General features: G+C 39.4%; 1 protein-coding gene and 2 long non-coding RNA genes across 4 annotated transcripts in view; all 3 read left to right on the forward strand.

Moving 5' to 3' along the window:
* LOC136442590 (E3 ubiquitin-protein ligase LRSAM1-like) overlaps positions 1–21,677 on the forward strand; it is a 72,644-nt gene that overhangs the window by 16,491 nt on the left and 34,476 nt on the right. The window contains exons 9-14 of one of the 2 annotated variants that reach the window (XM_066439534.1): positions 955–1,002; positions 5,510–5,643; positions 9,569–9,598; positions 14,113–14,235; positions 18,720–18,807; positions 20,206–20,257. In XM_066439534.1, coding sequence (XP_066295631.1) covers positions 955–1,002; positions 5,510–5,643; positions 9,569–9,598; positions 14,113–14,235; positions 18,720–18,807; positions 20,206–20,257 — 475 coding nt within the window. The remainder of the gene's footprint in view (positions 1–954; positions 1,003–5,509; positions 5,644–9,568; positions 9,599–14,112; positions 14,236–18,719; positions 18,808–20,205; positions 20,258–21,677) is intronic. The other variant, XM_066439535.1, reaches the window with a different exon arrangement.
* On the forward strand, positions 9,611–12,187 carry LOC136442595 (uncharacterized). The gene is made up of 2 exons (XR_010757032.1): positions 9,611–10,117; positions 10,702–12,187. It is a non-coding gene; the product is annotated as an uncharacterized lncRNA (long non-coding RNA).
* LOC136442593 (uncharacterized) lies at positions 14,363–16,178 on the forward strand. The gene is made up of 2 exons (XR_010757030.1): positions 14,363–15,593; positions 15,983–16,178. It is a non-coding gene; the product is annotated as an uncharacterized lncRNA (long non-coding RNA).

The following is a 21,677-nucleotide window of genomic DNA, read 5'->3' on the forward strand; positions in this document are numbered from 1 at the left end:
TAACAGTCTGATGATATGTGGGATACTGCTATTGAGGAAATATCTTAACAGTCTGATGATATGTGGGATACTGCTATTGAGGAAATAGCTTAATAGTCTGATGATATGTGGGATACTGCTATTGAGGAAATAGCTTAACAGTCTGATGATATGTGGGATACTGCTATTGAGGAAATAGCTTAACAGTCTGATGATATGTGGGATACTGCTATTGAGGAAATATCTTAACAGTCTGATGATATGTGGGATACTGCTATTGAGGAAATAGCTTAATAGTCTGATGATATGTGGGATATTGCTATTGAGGAAATAGCTTAACAGTCTGATGATATGTGGGATATTGCTATTGAGGAAATAGCTTAATAGTCTGATGATATGTGGGATATTGCTATTGAGGAAATAGCTTAACAGTCTGATGATATGTGGGATACTGCTATTGAGGAAATAGCTTAACAGTCTGATGATATGTGGGATACTGCTATTGAGGAAATAGCTTAATAGTCTGATGATATGTGGGATACTGCTATTGAGGAAATAGCTTAATAGTCTGATGATATGTGGTTTCCAACTAGATCTGAGAACTGCGACTAGATGTACGTTAAGATGCCGGTCTTTAATTATTGCAGCAGTATGTGAATATAGCGAATAAGTAAAAGTATAGAGAATAAGTAAAAAAGGGTTGACAATGAATAAGATCATCCAGCTTATGTCACAACACAAGCTGATAGATCAAAACTAAGCCACTATGATAACACCTAATATTGGACAACTTCTGCCACCCTCCCAAGCTTCTGTCAAAAGTTCGGATGATGTCACACCAAAAATTGTTTTTGATCAATTTTCAAATATTTTGAATGTGTTTTACACCAAATGAAACTACATGAAACTGTAACATAGCATTATGTGAGAGAAGTGGAGATTACCTTTAAATTTATGCTGTTTATCTTCCAACAGAACTATGTGAAGGAGGAACTGCTGAAATAATGAAGGCTTTGTGTGCAGGTGAGACACATGTACACAACTTTGTACAATGTACATTGAAATTTCACAAATCACCTCTCCTGGAAACAAGAAGTGCTCAAATTTTGGTGCATAAGAGTTAACTATGGAGATTGTCTATAAAGACATTTCAAACTCTACAACTGGATGAAATTCAAAGATTTAGTTCCGGAAGTTTAGAGTGACATGTTCAACTGTTTTTTCCAGTTAGATGTACTTCATTCATTCTGCCAGTTCTTTCTAGTGATGCTGAAGAAGAGTGATGGATGTCACTCGAAAGTCTGGAAGTTTGAATTTTATCCAGTTGTAGAGTTTCAATTGTCTTAACTTCATATATTGTTTATCTGAATGTCTAACCTTCATAAGTGTAAGCCGCTATAAAGATTGTGGTTATTTTCCTGCAGATCAACTCATATTTGAAATCAGGAACTTATCTACTAATAGGTGAGAGAGATGGAAACATGGAAATTAAACTGTAGCCCTCGGTCAATTGCAGGGCTCTCCCATTGCTCTGCTTAACGGTGCACACCCCAGTGCTTCCATGCTGGTGTCTGTCGTAGTGCGCGACAAAAAAGTGGCAATAGGGTTTTGAGGGTCTTGGGTTTGAGTTCACATTTCTCATAATGTTCTTCCAACTGACATTGAATACTAACGTAGCTGAAAAGCGTATGAGTCAGTGTACTTTGGGTGAAAATTAAGTTTGGTTCCGAGCCTTATGTTCGGATATTCATTTTCGTTGATTGTGAAGCACCCCTTTGTCCGAGATTTACCTAGTAGCATTCTGTGCACAGGTGCTGTGCCTTGCGCCGTGGATGATAAAAAGATTCTTAGTACTGTACTAGGCTGAGGCTGGTACAGAGACGGACGGGATTTAATCCGAGTTTGTGGCCGCCCCCGGGGATGTCCTGGGGATCGAGGAATAGGGGCATACTGGTAGCCACTGGTAGCAGGGCGTCGCGCCGGAATGACCGGTTTCGGATGAGAAAAATATGTTTCCATTGCTGACTGCATGCATATTTACAAAGAAAACAATAGAAACTTTCCTTCCCGAACAGGAAACAGCACGCTGTAGGCTTATTAGCATATCACCCACTTCCGTCGCCGGCTACGATTCTTCTTTAGACGAGAAAAAAACAGCCACGGGCCCCCCCGCTGAACGTCGTGCGACTGGGTCCTAGGTGGTCGCACGACAATTCGAGTATTCCCCGTCATTGCCGTCGCACGATTTTTTGATCGTCTTTAGACGGCCAAAAAATACAGTCGCCGGCGATCGCACGACTGTAAAATGTCTTAGGTCTAAAGGCCCTAAGCTAGCTGTTGACTCAGGACGCCAGCTGTTGACCTAGTTGGTGCAGCAGTGCTATACATTTCCCTCAATGATTACGTAAAGTAGGTCATGATCTGCATAATGAGCATATCATTATGTTGATCATCACCTAAAGTACTTATATACCAAATACAAGAATAATCCATCAATCCCTGCTTAAGTTATCCTCCTCAAAAGTTACAAACAAATAGACCCACTGCAGTTTAAGGCAAGCCGCAAGGGGGCCCAAACTTACATCACTTACTCCCTACCCCAAGATCTATCTACCACTTAAAAATAATAACCATAGCACCTGCAAAAAATTAGACCACAAACTTTAAGCGGATAAATAAACTTTCCTCATTTATTATTAAAATAAGCACCTGGTTTTCATAATATGTATTTGATTATGTGAAACATTACCTAAGGTATTTACATGCCAAAAGTCATGACGATCCGTCAACCTCTTCTTTTGCCTCCAAAGGTTTCAACAAAAACGCCAACTGTAGGTCAAAAAAAGCCGCTACGGGGCCCAAACTTACACCACTCATTCCCTGTTCCAGACTCTATGTATTACTGAAAAATCATGAACCTGACACCTCCAGAAAATTTGACCTCCAACTTAAAAACTCAGCTGCAGTACCTTAAATATCCGCTAGGAGGCCCAATATTGAACTTGACCTTCCTCTTTGACACTCCTACCTACCCACTAGATATCATGCACAGCCGTCAACAGCATCTTGAGTTATGCTGACAACATACAAACTCACACAAATACAAAGACCACTGCAGTACTGTAGGAATACGCCAGATGAATAATTTTCGAACTTGACCTTCGTTCTCACAACCGCTTCTCATCTACGAAAAATCATGAAGATCCATCAACGTTTCCCTCACTTTTTTTGCCTACATACAAACTCAAAAACACGCAAAGTCCGCTGCAGTACTGTTTGAATAGGCCAGGTAAACGGTTCTCGAACTTGACCTTTCTTTGCACAACCACTACACAGCTGCAAAAAATCATGAACATCCATCAAAGGTTTCTCGAGTTATGCTCGTGGCATACATACAGACCCACCCAACAGCTGGAGTAACTAAAAACATAATCTTCTCGGCGAAGATAATTATGTGCAAGCAGCAGGCACTACAGAAGGCATAATACTAAGCTTTATGTGGTTTGTAAAATGCCGTTGTATATACCATACTTATGCTGGATGTGGACCACAGTCCTACGTAGATGAGACTATGAAAAGGTTCAGATGGTGACATAAATATCCTCAAAACCAGGAAAGTCTTCAAAACAAACCCATCAGGAGCGCTAGCGTTGCACGTCTTTAGGACCAACCCAAAAGCACACGAGCACAATATGCAACACCTGACTAAACTCCCCTCCAGGGTGTTTCACATTAAAGCCAGAGACACGAAAAAAGATATCATAAAACAGTAACAGTCAGGTCTCACAAATCTAACACTCCACAAAACCAAGTAAAACAGGAGGCTTGAGAGAGATATTGTCAATAGCAGTAAGGGCAAGAGTCATTGTCACTGCCAACATTAACGTTTCAGACAAAATTGTTAATTAAGGGCGCATTCGCAACGGTAGTAGGCATTGACAGCACGGGTCATGATGTCCACACCGTCCTCGTAAAATTCGACAGTGATCGCATCTGCCGACATTGGAATATTTACCCAAAACGCGGTACCCATTTAAAGACAACATTCAGTTCCCCAACGGTTACGACAAGCGGACGATTTAAGTACAACGAGAACAGTACCCTCTGTCTTCAGCATGGGGCTGTACATATACTGATATAGTTCTAGGTAAATCACTGGGCAAAATTGTTGTCCCCATTGAGCGCAAAGCTCATTTTTCCCAGGTCAGTTATATGTTGCCTTAAGTCGTGTTGAGTTTGAACGGATTGTATCTATTGGGATTTAAACCGTATGCAATTACAAAACCGTAAACCAAAATATATGTTCTTAAAGAAATGGAACGCCTAAAACAGCTACCTGTGCCAAAGGTTACACAACAACCTAACACAGAAGACCAGGATACTTGCATTAATGTCAAGTTCCTGAATATACTCCTACGCGGAACATCTAGAAGACATGAGAGCTGACAGATCAACACAACTGGTTGATGTCTTCTGCTTCGTGGAAACCTTCCTGAATGGCCAACAACAGACTTAATATTTTCTGCCACAAGCAACGGCCTTTAGAACAGACAGAAATGGAACAGGAGGAGGGGGCGATGACTGTTACTTAACACAAGACGTCAATCCTACACAGCTCCATATTTCAGAGATGGACTGGAGTGCATACATGTAGCTACCACAGTCACTAAACTATCGACCACAGTCAACAGCAAACATCTATATACAGACCACACTCCTTGCCTGAAGCAGCCTTGATTGATAGACTACAAAAACTTCATACATCAACTTCCAAGTGACATCTTGTCAATTATCCTTGGTAATTTCAATTTCGACCTCTTCCTCCCCAAATTCTTATAATCCGTAACGAGACAGTTCAAGGTCCACCGACAATGGTACCCTTCTAGATCACGTTTATATCCGTGGACATGTACAAGACAGTATCAGAGATACTGTAATAGACACATACTATACAGGTCACGACATGGTCTGTGTTGCCTTGATATAACAACAAACTGCTACTTAAGGTAATATTGTCAATACACACAAAGCTACATTTTTGACCTGTTAACCCTTGGCACATATAATTCAAACGCTCTTCTAACAACAGCAATTATACTTACATAGGCATTGATTGTAACATACATTTCTTATCTAACTTGTACCTGTACATAACACACACATGTCAATTGATAGACTCAACTTAATATATGAGGTTTAACATAAAAGATTTAAGAACTCGATAAAAACACCGCTCTCTGCACTCTTTATAGAAACCCTTGCTTATTCAGCGAAGATATGTGTTCGTGTAACTCTAGTTAATGTATGGTTGTTTAAGTTATTGTGTAGAAACTATACATTGGGCTGTGTTTGAGGCACAGCAAATTTCAGCTCCAGGAATGTTCTACAAGCTCAAATTTTAACATAATGATTGTACATTTGTATAGACATTCTGTCTGATATCGTATTTGCATCATGCCTGCCAGTAATTCTATGTTTGACATACATGACTTACTTCATGTATTTCAAGTTAAATTGCATCCCTTTTCAGCAAGTGGGGAAGTATACACTCCTCCCACCCACCATCTGTTGCCTGTACTGGATGCTGGGACCAGGTCAGGGGCCACACCTATGGATACTGACAAACACTTACTCCTTCAGCAGGAGTATGACAAGAGTCTACAGGTATGATAGTTAGTCAGTAATGCATGCACGCATTTAGTACATGGACCAGCTGCAAAGTGGCCTAATAAATAAAAATTCATAATTCGTCTTGATAACTGTTAAATTCATGTCATACCTGCATGGGCTGCGAAAACGTTTGATACGGATGTTCCAGATCGGGTGACAATTTTCAGTATCACACGGGGTTCTAAGTTGTATGACACGGGCTTCCATAGAATATTTAGAATGCATTTTGCCGCTGCTGAAAATTCGAGTACCAGATTCGGAGGTTGGAATCCATGTTGTTACGATTTTTTTGTTCGAGGACACAAAACTCTCAAATTCAGGTGCATTTCGCATTGTAATGTGTGTTTTTTCGGGTGGGTATGACAGGAATGAAATACAGCACGGTGTATTCCGCATCACCCTCGGTCAAGGCCCTCCCGCGGGTCCCATCGCCCAGGTGATACGACCAGCGGTCGGGTTGTCTTTTAGCCCACTTGAAGATAAGGACCTCACTTGCTTAAATTATATCAGTTGATCACCCAAATAACACAAGTTGTGCAATGTATGAAAGTTGTCACGAAAAAGAATATTGTACCATTTCCTCATAAATTATGTAAATGAGGCCCTCATCTGCAAGATTTATCAAATTTTGTAAGAATGAGATCCCAGTTATTTACCACAGACTATGGATTTCAAATATTTTGTCATTAATTGTGCAAATTAGGTATTAGTTTTCAGAATTGATATTCATTGATTTTTGTCTCTGTCTCAGTTACGTATGTCATGTGTTTGAGAGCCCTGTAATGGAATGCAACTGATTTATATATGTTCCTCATTAATTATACAAATTAGATATTGATTTGCATAATTGGCATATTATTATGTAAATCATCACTTAAGCTATCTACATACCAAAAAAAAAAATACCAAAAATCATGGCGATCTGTCAGCCCCTTCTTGAGTACTAGTAATTCTCTTTCAAAGTTTGAGACAAAATCAGCTCCTGCAGTTCCACAAAAGCCGCTAGGGGTCCAAATCTACAGGACCTATTTTCCCTCCAAAGATCTATCTACCACAAAAAAATCATGACCATAGCATGTTCAGAACACGAGGTTTAAAAAGCGAAAGTTCCCCTGCAGTACCATAGAAAATTGCTAGGGGGTCCAAAATCCAATCATTACGACGTCTCACAAAGACCTACCACCTACCAAATATGAAGACAATCCATCCTGGCATTCTTGAGTTATGGTCTTAAATTCCTTTGGACAGTTATATATATTGTCAGTCAGGCTGGCACTCGTACGACGTGACGTAATAGCGGAACGAAAAGCGAAATATCAAAGGATGCAAATTTCCACAAACAGACTACGAACAACCATTAAATGTTGAATTGTGAATGAACTGCACTTAACTTACCAGTTTCTAGTCATGAAATTATATGAGAAAATGTCAAGTCCGACCTATAGCTATTTTTACAAACAGGGTGGCTCGTTAACATAGTGCCACTATGGCGACTGAACAACGGCAAATCGTGAATGGAACACTCCTGACTTATCATTCATTGTCCAAAAAAAACATATGAAAAGGTTTCAAATTAATCCTGTGACAAACTCAGTCAGGCCGGCACCCGTACAAAAACGTTGAGAATCGAAAAATCAATAGAAACGGGATCTCCAACAATCCGACCACATGTAAGAAAAGAGTTACCAAAAAAAGCCTAATCAAATACCATAAATGCTTACCGCAATGCACCTACGGAAGGTCCAGGATCGGGAGTTGAAATCCCTGGGGCATTTCCGGAAGTCGGCGGTCAGAAGAAAATTCACTCACGTTCATAAATTAGGTAACGCGACTAGGAGATCCAGCCGCCTGCACGTCGCGTAAAGGGTTTGTGGGACGATCTGGCTTAGGGGCCCCCCCCACAGTCTTTCCACGTGCCAAGCTGCTCTCTGATTGGTCGCCTTTCATGTGCTTGCCACGTGATAGGGGGGTGAGAGATAGATAGATGGAACCGCGGGTCAAGATCCGGGTTTGTATAGCACATCAAGAACACAGAGAAAGGTTTCCCTTAGACTGGGAACTGGAGTCTCCTGAGTCATGAGACAGATTGACTGTGACTACATAATGCTGGCTCTGCTCACTTTGTCTCAGCTGAAGTTGTCTCCGCTATTGCTCTCCTGACTATCTGACTGAATTGCCGTGCCTCAGAAATCGCTGTCGTTTTATTCTGTCAGACATACAGCTACACTTCAGGCTTTGAAAGGGAATAACTCAAGAAGGGCTTGATGGATGGTCATGATTTTTGGTATGTAGATAGCTTGAGTGATGATTCACATAATTATATACTTATCATGTAAATATGTATCTAATTTGCATAATTCATGAGGAAAGTTTATACATCAGCCTCATTTCATGAAAGGACTCAAACATGTGACATATGTAACTGGGGAAGAGAGAAATATCAATACATAGCAACTATGCAAATGAAGACCTCATTTGCATAATTATTGAGAAAATACTATAACTCAAGATGGGGTTGACGAATCATCATGGACAGATGATTGTAATCATCATGATGCTTGGTATGTAAATAGCTTAAGTGATGCTTTGTATGATAAAGAGATAATTATGTTTATCAGATTCACATTTGCATAATCAATGAGGCAATTTCAAAAACCCACTGCGTTTCATGATATGACTGTTCAAATATGTGACATTTGTAACTGATGAAGGAATGTTGATAGTTAGAAAATATGCAAATGAAGACATAATTTGCATAATTAACGAGAAACTACTATGATTCCATACTGGTAAATGATGGCAATTTCATACTTGTGGCATTTGGAAGTTATGTGAATGTGAACATCATTGAATTAAATCATGCTAATAAGGACCTCATTTGCATAATTGATGATTAATGTTAGCATAACCTTCTTTGTTACTCTAATACTTTGGACAACTTCTGTTATTGAGATGATCAACTGGTATCACAAGTTTGGTATGGGGACTGCCCTGGGTCTCCCTGTATGTTGGTGACAAGGAGGGAACTTATTACAGCTTGTATACACAATTAGTATTTGAACAACACATTTGTACTGATTTTTCACCATTCCTACATGTGCAAATGCTTGTTTATGGCATCTAGAACAGTTTTTCAAACTGACAGACATTTGTGACTTATTGCCCCATTTTCTTTACATTGACCACCTACTTTTACACACTCACGGATGAACAAAAAGCTACCTTTCTCTTGAAATCACAGAACCCACAAATTCTAGAAAAAGTGGGACTTTTCGTCTTTCACTGCTTCCGAAAAAGAAGTCAAACCCAGCTAGTTTAGATATAGCCAACAATTGTATTTAGTACCAGTAGCCTATTGTTACAACAAAGTCAGACACAGTTTACTGACGCATGTATGTTTTTCCCTATGTTTTTACCATGTATTTGCAATTAGCCCACGGGCATGAACTTGCAATAAACTTCTAATTGACCATTGCGGAAGGATAAAAGAAATCCTATTTTTTATTTCAAAATCAGGTGAAAATCAATTCACATGCTCATATCATCCATAAGATTTACTTGCTGTGGCCTTATGTATATAATAGTAGAAGCCATATCCACTAACTCCATACATTTTTAACTTTTTGGGTGGTGTCTTTTTGTCATGAGCTTTCTGCTGACATGGATCATCATGTTGTAGGAATCCCCCTCAGTATTGCAGACATATGTAGGCTGCAACATGCTACAAAATCTTGTCTTACACAGTTGTCCATAGTATCCTCAGTGTAATAGATAGCATCAGATTTTTTTCTGTGCTAGGTGTATCTCTAATACTGCATTCTATTTCTTCAGCTTTAATTTGATGTGCATTTACAGTTGCTGTTCACATTTTATTTTAATTACTGAATTGTTTTCCTTGTTTATTTTTGTTTGCACATAGGAATCATTTCTAAACTATGAAAAGCTCAAGGTTTGTTGCATTTTGTCATAATTCATTGATTGTTTCTCCACTACTAATTATGTAAATGTAGTTATTGTTACATGTCTGTTTTCGTGCCTATTTTCAGCTGCAATCATAATTCCCCTTACTTTGAATGCAAGGAGGAATTTGCACATGTCCCATGATGCACCGCGGCAGCAACTATATTAACGTTCGAGCTGTGACGTAATCATTTGAACAAATGGCGGGGCCCGGTGATGGTACGACCTTGGGAGGTCCCGTTAATACTTTGTTTACAGTCGAACTGGAGCTTTTTGAGGACAATCCGGAGGTGCTGCTTTGTTGTGTAGACTGTTTTAAGTTCCCAAGTCGGTTCTCGGGCGTTTCTTGTTTCGAGTTGGTGACAAGGAGCTGCCACATAGCGGTACCGGGCGTCCCACCAAACGTGCCGGGCGGATGTGCCTGATGCCGGACCGAGACCTCGACAGTGTGTTCGCCGGAGTGTCATCTCCGGTGAAGCTGCGTATCAAGTCGAGTTCTGCCATCAATGTAAGGTTCACATTATTTCGTAGATCTTTTGTGACCTCCAGCAGTTTTTGTGGAATAGAGACACTTGTCCAAAAATTAACAAGTTCATAGACAAAACAAAGTTTACGAAATTATGGGGGTGGGGGGTGGAAGAGTCATGACATGCACACCCGCGGCTTTGTCGTTCACGTGTTTTTCATTGCGTTTGGTACAATTCCCTGTAAAACTCTATGGTATTTGAATTGGATTAGAAACTGTGTATCATATTTCTCCTACCCACTTTTTAAAAATGCAAAATTATGTGCTGTCAAAATTATGGTTTCATATGATCATTGTTTGGGTATTGGAAGATTTTTTTTACTGAAGACTGGATAGTACTATCGTTTTGAAATTATAAAAAGAAGTATGCCAAGCTTTATAGAATGAATTTGGTATTACTCAATTCAGTATTTATCCTGAAAATGACCATTATCTATAAGTTTTCTGGCAGTCCATATGTGATTAATTGTTTAAAGAAATGTAGAAACTCCATCTTTGCTTGAAATTAGATCAACAATGATATTTTTGGCCAGTAGTGTACTTAACCATAATGGCTTTTCTTACAGTTCAACTGTTCAAGAGATGCTGGAAAGATGCCGGCTCGCGGGACACTTCTATGGGAGACAGAGATGCATCCAACAGATAATACCGTTTTCAATCCTCCACCTGACAATGTTAAGGATAGAAATGCCATCAGGTTGAAGTCTTCTTGGCAAACACTTGGCAGATTGTGGGCTACTGCCCAGGTGCAAAAGTACCTAAACTGACCAGAGCAATAAACAAAGGTCTAGTTACTGAGACTACTGTACAGAGAATTACACATCAGTATTGTCCCCCTGCAAAGAAATTTATGTATAAAGTTGAAGTTAAGATAGGGAGTTGGGAACAAGATAATAAAGACTATACCTACAATTCTTTCCTTTTATCATATTTTATCCAATCCAAGTCACCAAGAGGGTTTTAAAATGAAATTTGTAAAAAAAGTTGAACTATTTGTTTGATGTTGTTGATACTTCTACAGTGAACTGTGTTTTTAAGACAACAAATATTTCCATCATTTTCATAGCCCACAATCTGCCAAGGGTTTGCCAAGAAGACTTCAAACTTGTTTCTAGATTATGACCTTGCAAAAAATGGAAACAGGTGGTCCCATCAATGGAAAATAATGTTATATGTAGACCACACCTTTCCTTTCTGTACTACATTATTGAAATTGTTATAGGCTATACTATTGTACAGTAGCATACAGAATATTCTTGAAATTTCAGTATCAGAAAATGCAACATAACTGTTCTGTTTTGATGTTCCAAATTTTCAAGTTAGCTATAGAATTTCAGATTGAAGTTCTCAAGAGAGGCAGAATGTTAGCAAACATAGTTAAAAACCCAACTGCCTCTCTTGATAACTTCAATGTTTGCTGACATTCTACTTCATCTTTTGTTGTTTACCTAAAATTCTCTCTGTCTCCTGTCAGCGTCACTAGTGAACTGGTGGAAGATTTCCTGTCTGTCTGTTGGCAAAATGACTCCCAAATGTTCTTAACTGGTACATTGTACTGCACCTGAATGTAATTGTAATTGTCGTCTTTGGCCCAGAACTCTTAAAACAAGTTGGGCTACTACAGTGTAGTGTCTCAGTGCAGAAAGTGTTACTAGTATGTCTCTGTGAGGTTCTGATCCAACTTTTCTGCATCAGCCATCAAGATGGCGAGAGACCCTGTTTAGCTCACCAAAAACCATGACTATATTTGAACAACAGCACTTCTTTGTTTAATGCAATAAGTGACATAGAACTTCAAACTATGTACACATGTGCAAAAGTTTACTTGCAAGTTTCTGAAGAACACACATGCAAAAACGTTGTACAGTACTTTGGAATAACTAATAAGGTGTTTGGTGTTTTACTGTAATAAGTATAACATGACAGCACCTTTTCTAGAATATCTTCAGTATGTTGTTGTAACTTGTTATAAAAAAGGTATATACTTGTGATAAGATGACATCTTTACTGTGTACACAGGAAGAAATAAAGCCACTTTTTCTGAAGAACACATCTCCAAGAGTTTGTCCTACTTTGACAAGAACAAGAGATACTATAAGAAGTTAAACTACGCAACAGCTTATAACATCATACTACTATTACTAGTATCACTAGTATATCCAATATAGACATATGTATCTAACGAATTTAACCATATACTTATGAATATAACAAAGTTTATACCTGTCTCAAAGTGCGAATTTTCTATCCTAACATGCAACATGATGACATAAAACATCTTTAGTATTTACACAAGAAATACTTGCAAATAGTACTTCTTTATTAAATGTGACAACATGGTCAATAAATATATTACAATAAATTGACCAAAACAGCCATGGCTTGAGGATACTTTACTTAGCAACATTTTTCATCATATCTCCAATATGTATACAATAAAGTATTTGCATTTCTGCCTTGACTTGCAACATGAGTCATAAAATATATTTGCTATTAGCTATAGAACAGAAGTAAGAAATTTAGGAAACATTTTGAGTATATATCAAAAGAGATTGTCTACCGTTTCGGACAGGTAGCAAACCTGTCGCGCCTTTCAAGTAGGAGCCATCTTCCCTCCTGCCTGTGCAGTCGGAGGGGATAATTTTCGTGCTCGTTATAAGATGGGTAAAGCTCATCCCCTCGGAACCTTTCACTGTTTGTCCTGTAGAAGAATGGCAGGTCTGGATTATTCCCCAAGCAGAGGTTTTGGTCGGGGGGTAGTAGTGGCTGGGGTTTTTTTCGTTGGCCTCCCGTAGTAAAAAAAAAAACGGCCACTACTACCCCCCGACCAAAACCTCTGCTTGGAGAATAGCTATATAGGTCTGGATCGATCCTCTTCGAAAATTCCCTGCAAGACGTTAAAAACACTGGTGAGTACTAGTTTCTGCCAAAAAGCACACCTACCGTTTCAGAAAAAACTGCTATAGACAAATGCATGCCAACAAAAACAACCACGGCCATGCCCTGCACGGATATGCGATCCCGCGCGACCGTCTTTTTAGCGAATATGCCCACCAACGCCTAACCTGAAGACGTCCACGCTACACAAGTCTCAATGTTTTGGTTATGAATATATCAAGGTTGGGCTCCGATTTACCAATCCTGATTCAAGTCAAACCATCGATCCGAAGTTACAAAATAAAGAAAATCCATTATTTGCATATGTTAATGAATTTAGAGTTCCGCCGCGCGGCTACGCCCACCACAGTATGTAAACAATAACAGCCATGCGATTCCGCGCGGCTGTATAAGTACCCCTAAATAATGTCTGTTTTTTGTGAATTTCCTATGGGTGCTTTTTGGTGCTTTTTAGGTTTTTAGATGCACAGACAGTCTATCATACGTAAAAAACAACTTTTTTGAAAAAACACTAGTTTGATTAACTAATGCGAAAGATTTTAAGCACGTATATGTGTGTTACCCCATACGACTGATAGGATTATACACGGGAGAAGTCTATAGAGTTAACCTCGAAATTCAACGGATTTCACCGATGCAACGCCCACCAGTACTTCCCATATGAAACTATAGTTCATGAAGACTTAAAAATGATGAAAATTACTCACCTTATTCTCTTGGCTGCTGACCTACATCTTGAAGATGAGTGACTACACGGCAAGTAAAAGTTTAAACTTTATCTCCCGCCAATTCTTGGTTCACGGGGAACATCGAACGCGATCGAACGCGCGCAAAGCCCCAAGGGATACATGCATATTCCTCCTTGCTTTGAATGTCAGTAACCACACCGGTACAGTTTTGCAAGTTTGCATACTGAAATATGATGTAAAATTCTCAATGAGCATCTATTATTCAACATCTTGCAATTACAATAATCATTTATTAAGACTGTATATGGCTAGACAGCGAGGAATATACAATTTCCTGATTGATATAAGGCTTGTTGTTGTGTTGCTGATGTGTATGATATATATGCACAGGAACAGAAGAGACGTGAGCATGTAGAGCTGGAAGCCCAGCTGCAGGCAGGCCACCAGGAGCAGATGGTCATGTTCTCACAGGCATCACAGGCCAGACAGAACATCATCACTGTCATGGCACAGGTCTGTTAGATTGCAACGTCTTGCCACCCTTTTCTGCCACTTCCTCACAAAGTGCCATTGATGCATCCCCCACCACATTGATATTCAGTATTTGCAGGGATCAGAGCTCAAGCATTTCAACATTTTAATATTTTTGCGTTTCGGTGCCTTCGCACCGAAACGCAATGTCCTGGCTTTTACCTTCAAGCATGCTTCAAGCTTGGTTCAACACTGTGTCGCACACAATAAGACTATGGCAATACGTTCTCAAATCCTTGTATAGCCGTTGCCTTATATGGCAAGAGAGCAGGAAAAGGCAGGCACGCCAGATTTGCATGTGACACAGGACGGCGACCGCATGTACATGTAACTGCTACAACTGTTCGGAAATATCATTGCATTGTGGTTTCGGACTTTGATATCCTGAAAAATGACCATATTACATCTATTCCACAAGATTGCAGAAGAAAAAAAATGATTTCGTCAAGAAAACGAGCAAAAATCGGCATAAATGATACCATATAGTGAGGTTATAGCATTACGTCCAGAGTAAATAGTTACGTACCGCAGCTTGGCCGATCTGACAACGCGAAGCACTTCGGACCCAGAAGATCCGGGTTCGTCTCCGTGCATGGATTTTTTTTTTCTTTTCAGATATTGAATATCAAAAATATATATTGATATTATATTAATCTATCAATATCATATTTATGAATATCATTTTTTTCATTAATAAATAAAGAAATATTTTATATTTGTTATTTTTAAATATTCATTTAATATATACAAGGCCTTTGTCTTATGAACAGGACTTCATAGATTCCAAACCCGGCATTCGAATTTTTCTGTTCATTGTAATGGAAAATACCGTGCAGCGGCTCCTATGCGCGGTAAGATGATTCTTGCAAAACACTCGCCACTAAACTTCTATCCCCGATGTAAACAGAGGCTCTTGATGTTGTTTGCAAAACAGCGATTCTTTGTTACAGTAGCAAATGCTCCATTGTTCAGTATCGACTTCATTCAGACAAGGACATTATATAGGAAGGACTGAGCACACAGAAAGTCCCCGCTGGGCGCTATTGTTCAGACCCGCTAAGCCCTGCGGCGATCTATTGTTTCCACCCTCCGGCGGCGCTTCTTTGTTCTCCGCCGTCTGATTTGAGCGTTCGCGCCGAAACCCGGCGAAGGCCATGCAAATGCGCCCGATCGTGACGTCACGCTCTCCGATGCTGGCCGAACGACGGGCGAGATGCCTGTAGTTTCCGCGGATTTCCTTATATGGGAAGCAAACGTGACGTGTGCAGACGGCACCATCATCCGGGGAAGACGTTGGCGGCCATTTTGATATGTGATCGGGCGCCGTGCGACCAAGATGAGTGAGTTTACAGGCATTTTTGTCCATGCGTACCTATATTTTCGTCTCAGAAATATGAAAAATATTCACTACTTGATGTATCTATAAGAATTGCTTAACCTTTTGAACCAAAAAAATAACGCTTTTGCCCGAAAGCACCAGGCTTGGGTGTCCCTATAAGAATATTGTTGTTGTTGTTCTCGGCTAACTTTTGATGTTCTAGGCACATGAGTTTTGGTCAATTTTTGTTCCAGTGTAATATTCGTAGGAAATGTATTTCTTGTGATATGATCGTAACGCCACACGGGGAATGTGCACAGTATACATCTTCATGCCTGGTAACATGTATGTAGGTTCCCAATCTTTATATCGAGAGGATGATCGACTCCCGATTTTTTTTGTATTTTGCAGATTGCAAACTTCCGTGGAAGAGCCATGACCACCAAAGCTACGTCCCACGATACAGCGTTGCCGAAAATACCACGTAGAGGATAAATTAAAGTTTACGCATCAAATATTTGTTTCTGAATCACGCTCCAAGCTTAACCAAGGTTCTGTTTTTACTAAAATACTTGTACATATAGAATAAATACATGTATGTCTTGAATTCCCAAATCTCCAGTGTGATATTTTCTTCTTCAATTTTCTAGCCGGTATTCTAGCTTGACGCAAGGTAAGTGTTAAAAAGATCTCCCCTCCCCACAGTTCGGTTACGCCAGACCAAGGAGGTTTTATATTTAGTTTTGTGCGTTTTTTAGGACTTCCAGCTCCTCCGTTTCTTCACGATCGTCTTGCAGCTTGAAAAACACTCCAAAAGAAGTCCTCATCGCCCGGTCAAGCCATCTGAATTTGTATTATAATAGTGGGACGCTTGTGGCCCCTTGGAATATATGCAAATCTGGGGGTAATTAGTATGTAGGTGTCAATTATTTTTACAACCATGAACCGAAGGTTCTTGAATAGGGACTGGCTGTGTGCTCAGTCCTTCCTATCCTATATAATGTCCTTGATTCAGACAACACGGACGTGGAAAGTGGCGCCCCTCGGCACAAAACTATGGGAATTTTCATGAATTTTAGCAAAATTACCCAGGAAAATAAGGAAGAAATGTTGTAAATGCGGAAACCAGAATAATACGGATGAGGTAGCTGTTGATTTGTTTGACATTTGGTAGTCATTTTAGATAGAACCTTAGCTGTTATGAACTTCTATTTCACTTAATTACCATAGTGCTGATGATTCAATGGTGCTTTTTCAAATTTTATGTTTTATTGCGTGCCATGTACATAATTACATTGATAGCTTTTATAATGAGCCTATCATACATTTTACAAATAAGCACAAGTTGTAGGCCAAGACCAGCTTTTTCAAAAGCACTTAAGTTAAGTGACTTAACTTCAAAATTGCTTTCCCCAATCTGCCTTTCTCTATTAAAACAGTACTCATTTCCCAAAATGACAATTTTTCTTACAGACTGAACAGCCCTTGAGTGACTTCCTCTGGCAGATTTTACTTCAAGTAAAGGGAAAAGACAATTCACACTTATAAACGTAGCCGAAACGCCAGCTTTTTTAAAAAGCTCTTGTTTTATCTAAATCCTGTAAAAAGAAATGACACCTTCAGAACATTAAGTGCTTGATTTTCAAAGAATGAAAATTGGATTAATATCCATCAATCCTCCTTCTTCTTTGTCTCATGTCACTTGCTGGTATTAGATGCAATCTGTGCTTTACAGACATGAAAATAGAGATGCCAGCATGGCAGACAGCATTATTTGCTATGGCTATGATACCATCCTAATTGATCTGTATAAAAACAAGTAAGATCATGTGGGTGAATTTGCTTAATTGATTTGTCGTTTTCCCCTTGTAACCTTTCTTATGATTGAGATGACCTCTTTATCCTATGCCACAAATTGTAGTAGGTTTTGCCCCCTACCACCATGTTCTGAAACTGCAGGGGCTGTTTTGTCAAACACTTTGGAAGTGGATAACTCAATGAAGGTTGAATAGATTTTCATCATTTTTAGGATACATAATAATGAGATTTAAATTATTTCGTATTAGACCTTAATTTGCATAATCAAATGGAAACTGTATAGTTCTGTTGTATTTCACAAAAGGACTCTGATGTACATTTTTATGTGACATACATTTCAATAGATATCAATTATAGAAGCAAGGCCCTAATTTTCATGATTGATTGGAAATTTGTTCCTTCAGTTAGGCCCACTTAAGACTGACGCGGAATATGGCCGTGCGACTATCGTTGTGAGTGAGGGTTGTCTTTAGACACATGGTCAGGAAATATTACTGGACACCCACAGCATTCCATTGAGGTGCACATGTGACCCACAGTGACCTCTTGCACGCAAATTGAAAATGACGTGAGAACAGCTTCTTATCGTCATGCCAAGATGCCAAATTTGTACTATTTGCCCTGCAGATGAGACACTGAGTATATGATCAACAAAGAAAGATATTGAGGCCTGTATAGAGATGGGCAATACATGTACGTGAGATTGAACCCGACATTTGTGGCCGCCACTGGGCATGTCCCAGGGATCGAGAAATAGGGGCATTATAATACAATGTTACACCTACAGAGAAGAAGCCACTGGTGGTAGGGCGTTTCAATGGAATGAACGGTTTCGGATAAATGAATTTGTTTTCATTGCTGACTGCATGAATATTTACAAAGAAAACGATGGAAACTTTCCTTCCCATACACGAAAGTGCACCTTGCAGGCTTATAAGCATATCACCCACTTCCTTTGCCGGAGACGGATCGTCTTCAGACACAGAAAAAATAACCACAGCCCCACTATTCAATCGTCGTCAGTCTAAAATGGCCTTAGTGATAAGTGATAGAAACAGCATGCATGCATCATGTGTGAATTGATTAAAGAGGAATCATGTATAAATTATGTAAATGTTGTTGTCATTTTGACTTTCAATGGACAATTATGTTGATCAAAACATTATTGCGTGATTAACAAACCTCAACTAAATTAACTAGAGATACGAAAAATTTGGAATATTTTGTGGAGGTACATGTATGAGTCTTCCAAATCTTGTTTGTCTCTGAATTGTGCTGTCTCTTTGTCAACAAGAACAGAAGAGTGTTTTGTTTACTGTCTGGTTAACAGGAGCAGGACAAGATGGATGGAGAACTGACAGATTTACAGAACCGGAAGGAACAGGAAAAACAGAGGCTTGTCCAATCACTGCAAATTGGTATGGTATTAGTTTTTGACGGACTGACATGGTCATAGGACATATGGGAAATATATTGGAAGGGACTCAATGTTATTGCCACATTCAGACCTGGTCATTTTGAATATTAGCAGAGAACATTGAGTCTTTGTTGTTGCCAGCTTAAAGTCAACCATCATGATGAGTATTACATCAGCACATGTATTGGAAAATTTTAAACTTTGATCCAACACCAAGAGTTGATCTCTGTCTCACCATAAATTTTCGGCTGGACACTCCAACCTTCGTCAGATGTTCAATCCACTGTGTTGAACGCCGGGAAGTCGGAGACGTGATGACGTCAGCAGTGAATCGAAAGCAGCGGGCAGACGGAATCTTCCACCGTGAAGGAGGCGATTCACATCAGGGCTTAACACCCCTCCCTGAACCGCAACGGTGGAAGATTCCGTCTGCCCGCTGCTTGCGTTGATTCCCGGCGTTCAACGCAGTGGATCGAACATCTGACGAAGGTTGGAGTGTCCAGCCGAAAATTTATGGTGAGTGCAACTCTTAGTGTTGGTTCAAAGTTTAAAATTTTCCAATATGTACTCTTCCAACGCAGATGAGCTTTCATGCGAATATCAGCACATGTATTGCATACACGATTTTGCCTCATTCTGTTGATTGACACTTTCACTTCTTTTGATAATTGATTTCAACTTAGGCGCATTTTAAAACAAAGCGTTTTGAGACAATTTCGACCCAGATGCATTTAAAACAGTTGAAGGCATCCATTGCAAAAAGAAAATGATGTGCCAAATATGGCTGTCTAGAGCGTAATACTATAATTGTTAGATAAAATATTTACACTTCGGATATTATTGAACATTGAACCATCAAAACATCATACCTCCAGCTTTTGATTCTTCTCACAGGTAATTACATTAATCAGTGACTTGCCCACTCATGACTTCATAATGAACATGGCAGCCGATTTGGAACTTTGCACTGTGGCTCGGAAAGAACGTTATTTTTACAAGCAAACAAAATAGATATTGTTATGTCCTTCAATTGAATGTTATCACGATAATTAAGCACTGTTTTACTCATCAAAATTAATAATGTTTTTCACAAGCCGTGGTGTAAGGTTCCGAACCAGCTGCCATGTTCATTGTGATGTCATGAGTGGGCATTAGTCACTGATTAATGTAATCACCTTGTGAGAAGATCAGAAAAGAATCAAGAGCTGGATCCATGGAAGTATGGTTTCTGATGGTTCAATGTTAGATAACATCAGAAGGGTGTGTATTTGTTTTAAACGTTTATATTCCTTGAATGATGCTACTCCTATTTCAGATAAGAAAATGTTGTATTTTGGTGTCTTATGCACTTTAAGATGACATTGTAACTTATTAATATGGACTAAACGTGTATTTTCAGCTGAGCAGAGTGCAGCCAAGCTTGTCAGATATCTTATGGAAACCAATGAAAAGTAAGTCAAACTCTAGAACTTTCATTTGTTGGGATGTACAAAAGTGTCTTTCTGTTTTGTGATTCATTCCTCAAATGTTGGTCCATAGAGGCTCAAATCACATTGGGCCCTAGGGCCTTGTCTTCTTCTTCTTCTCCTGTCAAATCTTCAAATCGATTCTGTGGGATGTTAGGATGACGTCACCCCTAACTTCTGCCAACTTCTGCCACCTGCCACCCTACCCTGGCTAGTGGCAGAAGTTAGGATGACGTCACCTAACTTCTGCCTGAGCTGCCACCCTACCCTATAGTATACCCTTTGCACCTTTACACTGGTATAATATGACGTCGCCTCAAAACCAATCGGTAATCATCGTAACTTTTGCCACCGTTGCAGCTTTTACAATTTTTTGCTCGAGGACTCCAACTTTTTTCCACTTCTGGCGCATTTCGCATTGTAATTTGTGTTTTCTCGGGTGGGTGTGACATAAATAAAGTACAACACGGTGTATTCTGCATCACCCTCGGTCCCAGCCCTTTCGCTGTCTGGCTGGTACCTCAGGTGATACGGAATACCCCGTGTTGTATTCTATATGAACAGTGGGCATTTTAGAACGAAGTGTACATTTTCTATGCTGTTCTAATCTCAAAATAATTATATACATTTGGTACGTTGATGAAAGTTAGACATCCAGGTAGTAAGATACGCCAAAAATTATTACTCAAGCAACTGGATAAAATTTTGAAATGTGTTATGCCATTTCAAAATTTTATCCAGTTGCTTGAGTAATTATTTTTGGCGTATACATTTGGTACATTGTAACAGCATAGGGAAAACTTAGTGTCACTATATTGTCTCCAAATGGCCGTGGAATTCTTAACTAAATCAATGAATTCCACTGCAAATCTCAGCTATTAGTGTCGGCATTGCCGTTGAGTTCATCACTTCATCATCTCGGATTGGCCACGGCTGTGGAATTCATCACTCTATTTATTAAGTGCACGGCCATGGAATTCATCAATTCACGGTCTTCAATTCACGGTCTTCGGATATACATGTACCTGCAGTTTTTGTATCTTTTGGAACAAACTAATTTTAGCCCACCTAGCAGCTTGCTCCAGAACTGCAGGGTCATTTTTGTCGAAAAGAAGACTTTAAAACATACAATTGAAGGTTATCATTTACATTGCATTATGCTAATTGCAATCTTATTTGTTGTTGTTGTTGTTGTTGTCCTTGTTTAACGTCTATTATTACGAGTCAATTGTCTCTCTAGGTATTTAGCACTTGGTGTTTTTGCGAGTTGCTGTAATAGATTCTATGACAGCACATGAAGTCTCTGCGTGTTCTCGATGTACCGAGAGAAAGCTGAGTGCCTCAGGAAGGTCTTCTCTCATCACGGCAAGAGTGACGATATTCTTATTTGCATAATCAATGAGAC

The sequence above is a fragment of the Branchiostoma lanceolatum genome, chromosome 9 (genome assembly GCF_035083965.1).
Source record: "Branchiostoma lanceolatum isolate klBraLanc5 chromosome 9, klBraLanc5.hap2, whole genome shotgun sequence".
In the NCBI taxonomy this organism is placed as follows: Eukaryota; Metazoa; Chordata; class Leptocardii; order Amphioxiformes; family Branchiostomatidae; genus Branchiostoma; species Branchiostoma lanceolatum.